This window comes from Onychostruthus taczanowskii, unplaced genomic scaffold (genome assembly GCF_017590055.1).
Source record: "Onychostruthus taczanowskii isolate IOZ18803 unplaced genomic scaffold, ASM1759005v1 scaffold19, whole genome shotgun sequence".
Taxonomy (NCBI): Eukaryota; Metazoa; Chordata; class Aves; order Passeriformes; family Passeridae; genus Onychostruthus; species Onychostruthus taczanowskii.
In genome coordinates this window covers 11102559-11107523 of record NW_024499128.1, presented here as the reverse complement: position 1 = coordinate 11107523, position 4965 = coordinate 11102559, and the positions used below count along the sequence as shown (strand labels likewise).

At 50.5% G+C, this 4965-nt stretch overlaps 1 protein-coding gene across 3 annotated transcripts in view; it reads left to right on the top strand.

Moving 5' to 3' along the window:
• The first annotated feature begins 4898 nt into the window (after positions 1 to 4898).
• The window catches only part of DHRS7B (dehydrogenase/reductase 7B), an 11928-nt gene continuing 11861 nt past the window's right edge, over positions 4899 to 4965 (top strand). Inside the window, exon 1 of one of the 3 annotated variants that reach the window (XM_041401953.1) lies at positions 4899 to 4937. In XM_041401953.1, coding sequence (XP_041257887.1) covers positions 4918 to 4937 — 20 coding nt within the window. In that variant the 5' untranslated portion in view covers positions 4899 to 4917. The remainder of the gene's footprint in view (positions 4938 to 4965) is intronic. The other 2 variants (XM_041401957.1, XM_041401956.1) reach the window with 2 other exon arrangements.

Here is a 4965-nt window from a genome sequence, read left to right as displayed (position 1 = left end):
ATCTCCCACCAGAGAACCTCAGCCCCTGAATCCCGCAGGGAACGAGGCACCACAGGAAGAGAAGGATTTCCATGTTGTAGTTTGGGAGCTAAGGAAAAGAAAAGGTAAGTGAGCGGTCCAAGGTCGTGCAGGAAGCCAGAGGCAGATCCGGGAATAGAGATCAGCCACCCTGGACCCAGGGATGCCTGAACAATAGCACAGCCTCTCCCTCTGCTGTCATTTAACTCCTTCCTGACCCACCAAAACCCACAGAGGGGTGGGCTCTCCTCTCCTCTCCTCTCCTCTCCTCTCCTCTCCTCTCCTCTCCTCTCCTCTCCTCTCCTCTCCTCTCCTCTCCTCTCCTCTCCTCTCCTCTCCGGATGTGCCTTTACAGCTCGTGGGGGCCCAGCCCTCAGCCTGTACCTGCTTTTCCCCCTCCAAACCAACAAGTAAAGGCAGTAGGGAAGGACAGGGTTGGGTGTCCTGAGAGCAGTGAAGCTGCAGGTAGGAAATACTTCTGTACAGCTGGCCTGAGCTGTCCTCTCATCAATTAAACCACAATTAGCATCTGTTTATGGAAATGGTGCCTCGGCTTTGCCATTTCTGTGTGTGACAAAACACCCCTCTCTCCTCTGGAAGCATTCAGCTCCATTAAACTGGCTGTGGAGTGTGGGGAGCTAGAGCTGCAGGAGGAGAGGATGTTGCTGCCTCTCCCTCTTCCCCAGCTTTTGGGTTATCTGCAAGGATTGGGGATTTGCAGCACGATCACACATCAGAAATGCAGTTTCACTAAGTCTACGCTGTTCTCACTCTGAGCTTGGAAATGCTGCAGTGCAGGCTCTGGAGGAGACAGTAATTACAAACAAACCTTATAGAAAATAGCTGAAAAAGAAAAATAATACTCGGGTGGTGGAAAAAAACTGAACTCCAATGAACTGAACCTGCAGCAAAATTCTCCCAGAGACCAGAGCTGAGAGAAACAGTGACCAAGTACCCAGAAAGAGTTCTCTGAAAGGAGTTTGATGTCCTTGAGTCAGAGCCCAGTTGTTCCAAACCACAACTACAACTGAGGCAAAAGTTAAGACCATCTTCTCGGGTCACTGTCTGGAAGGGACACAGACAAATCTGCAAACAGCTGCAGGGGCAAAGAACTGGAAAAGCCCTGAGAAGCCCTGATTTTTCTGTTTTCCATCCTAGGTCTGGGTTTTTGGTTTTTTTTCCCCCCTACCACCCTAGAATGTTTTCATTGACTCCAATTATGGGAGCAGGGAGGGAGGACGAGAGTCTGCACCCTTGTATGAGAGGCTGAGGCAAGAAAATCTTTAATCCTGCCACAGCCCTTTGAACATTTACATTTCCCAGCCACAGACACTGTGAAACTGGGAGCTCTCAGTTCAAACTAGTTCAAGGATGTTTTCCCTGGGGAAGGCTTTTGTTACCCTGTGGGGATTTCTGCCCAGGTCTTTGCTCTGAGGGTGAGCAACCACAGCTTTTCTTAGAGAAAGAAGCTGCATCTTGTACTCCTTGAAAAAGAAAAAGTGACAAATAAGAGTCCACAGGAACTAGGGCACAAAATTGCTGCCCTAGAGATTAGGGTTAAAAGGCTGCAGATCTGCACTCGGTGATTGCAGTAAAGCAGGTGTCACCAAACTCAAATCCTTGAGTTTGGAGATTTTTTTTCTTTTCTCCCCCTCAAGAAAGAGCTGCACTGCAAGATATTTTTCTGTTTTCTATCCTAGGTCTGGGGTTTTTTTTTCCCCCCTACCACCCTAGAATGTTTTCATTGACTCCAATTATGGGAGCAGGGAGGGAGGACGAGAGTCTGCACCCTTGTATGAGAGGCTGAGGCAAGAAAATCTTTAATCCTGCCACAGCCCTTTGAACATTTACATTTCCCAGCCACAGACACTGTGAAACTGGGAGCTCTCAGTTCAAACTAGTTCAAGGATGTTTTCCCTGGGGAAGGCTTTTGTTACCCTGTGGAGATTTCTGCCCAGGTCTTTGCTCTGAGGGTGAGCAACCACAGCTTTTCTTACAGAAAGAAGCTGCATCTTATACTCCTTGAAAAAGAAAAAGTGACAAATAAGAGCCCACAGGAACTAGGGCACAAAATTGCTGCCCTAGAGATTAGGGTTAAAAGGCTGCAGATCTGCACTGGGTGATTGCAGTAAAGCAGGTGTCACCAAACTCAAATCCTTGAGTTTGGAGATTTTTTTTCTTTTCTCCCCCTCGAGAAAGAGCTGCACTGCAAGAGGGCAGCGATAGAACAGCAGGATGTTTGTCAAGGAAGTGTTAACATGCTAAAAGGATTCCAGCCCTCTGCAGTTGTGGCCTGACAAAATGAGAAAGAAAAGAGATTTGAGTGCAAATAAAACCAACAAGCACAGTTTTAGATTATGCCAACATTTACCAGTTGGGGCTTGCACAGTCTGCAAACCAGTCCTAGATTTGGGAGAGAGTCTCCACTGATGGTTCTGAGAACAAAGACATGTTGACATCAGTAAATCTTCTAATCCCAGTGCCTGATGTGTCAACGAGCAGGTTTCAATCAGAGGTGAATTTCTTGCTAATTACATTAGATTAACCTAAGGAAATGGAATCCCAGTCAAAGCAACAAAGTCAAGCTTTCCTTCACTGACTTTCCAGCTGCAGCTCCAGTTTTGCTCTGTGACTTGCTGGGCACTTGGTTTCAACTGTGCCAGCACCTGCCCGCCTGGGAGAGCATTCCTGTTCAAAAAACACCTGGGAGGTCCCAGGTGAATGAGCAGAGCAGCCTGGGCACAGCTCTCAGGTCACTGCTGTGCTCTGCATGAAGCTCCAGCTCTTGCTGCCCCACCTGGCTGGGAAAGAAGGACTGAAATGGTTTTTTCCAGTTCTGGTTTTCAGGAGTCTGAACCAACTACAGCTCCCAGTGAGGCTGCCATGACATAAACTACCTTCTTCTGGGTTGTATTTTTCGATTTAATAAGTGTAAATAAAATTATTGATCCTTCCATTTCATTACATACTGTCCCTGAAGTAAAAAAAAAATGCATTATCATCCTTCCTTTCAGACAGTAATTTTTAAGAAGATTTTGAATTATTTTCTCATCTTTTCCCTGAAATATTGATCCCTTACTAATGATGAACCGGCACTGAAACTTTGAATTAATTTCAGTGTTTTCCCTATTAGAAGAGAGGACCAGAAAAAAGCTACCATAAAAATTGGATAAAACCACCTTTCAAAGAACTGCTGCAAAAAGCTGTCCTTTATCTCCCTGCTGTCCACAGGGGAAGACATCTGGGATTAACTTGGAAATGTTTAAATATCTCTAACTCCTCTGTAAATTTCCCTTCTGCTCTTAAAACCTTCACAAAGAGGTGCAGGAACTCCCTGTGCCTTTCTTTCCTCAGGGCAAGGGCTCTGACACGTTTGGACTTTGGGCTTTTGGGATCACTGGGGCCACGTTTGTGCCTCTTATCAGAGCCAGGGGATTTAAAGCTGCACAGCCTGCAGCACATTTCTGCACAGAAAATCAGAGAAATCATCAGAGAAATCGTCAGAGAGGGCAGAGAAATCTGGGATGGGTTTTTCCCCATCACAAATCTGAAAGAGGCTCTGCAGAAATGTCTCTTTTCTCCTACAGGAATTTACTGCTGTTCCTCACAGTCAGCCTTGCACAGTCCTGTCCTGTGCCAGTGTCACCCTCACAAGGGGATTTTGGGGTGTCCTGTGCCAGTGTCCCCCTCAGGGTAGGGATTTTGGGTTGTCCTGAGCCAGTGTCACCCTCACAATGGGATTTTGGGGTGTCCTGTGCCAGTGTCCCCCTCAGGGTAGGGATTTTGGGTTGTCCTGAGCCAGTGTCACCCTCACAATGGGATTTTGGGGTGTCCTGTGCCAGTGTCCCCCTCAGGGTAGGGATTTTGGGTTGTCCTGAGCCAGTGTCACCCTCACAATGGGATTTTGGGGTGTCCTGTGCCAGTGTCCCCCTCAGGGTAGGGATTTTGGGTTGTCCTGAGCCAGTGTCACCCTCACAATGGGATTTTGGGGTGTCCTGTGCCAGTGTCACCCTCAGGGTAGGGATTTTGGGTTGTCCTGAGCCAGTGTCACCCTCACAATGGGATTTTGGGGTGTCCTGTGCCAGTGTCACCCTCACAACGGGATTTTGGGGTGTCCTGTGCCAGTGTCACCCTCAGGGTAGGGATTTTGGGTCCCCACAGTCAGCTTTGTTCTGGCGTGTCCTGTGCCAGTGTCACCCTCACAGGGGGATTTTGGGGTGTCCTGTGCCAGTGTCACCCTCACAATGGGGTTTTGGGGTGTCCTGTGCCAGTGTCATCCTCAGGGGGGATTTTGGGGTGTCCTGTGCCAGTGTCACCCTCACAATGGGGTTTTGGGGTGTCCTGTGCCAGTGTCACCCTCACAATGGGGTTTTGGGGTGTCCTGTGCCAGTGTCACCCTCAGGGGGATTTTGGGGTGTCCTGTGCGGGGCCAGGTGCCGGTGGCCCCTGTGGGTCCCTTCCAGTCGAGCTTTTTCTGTGGCTGCGTCCGATGTTTTCCTGTGGCGATGCCGGAGTTCCGAGTTTCTGTGGCTGCAATGGGCGCTGGGCTCGCAGGGTGTGCAGGGTCGGCTCGGTGAGGCCCAGCAGTGGCACAGGCCCTCCCTCGCTGGCCATATTCCAGAGCAGCTCTGTGCCGTGCTGAGCAGGGAGGCTGAACACGCCCCACAGTCCCCTCCAGCCTGACCCCTCCGGGATTTTGTGATTCTGGGGCTGAGGGCATGCCCACCCGGGGGGAACCCAGGGAGGGCGGAACCCCTGGTTGGCATCGCTGCTCCCCAGCCGGGCGGCACAGGCGGGAGGACAGGTGAGGGCAGATGTTCTCCGATAGCCACTTCCGGTTGGCGTCACGGGGAGCGGAGTCCGGGCGGAAGCGGCCCGGGCCCACTTCCGGCGGTGGCCATGGTGACGGCGGCGGCCAGGTGGGGACAGAGGGGACAGGGAGGGACA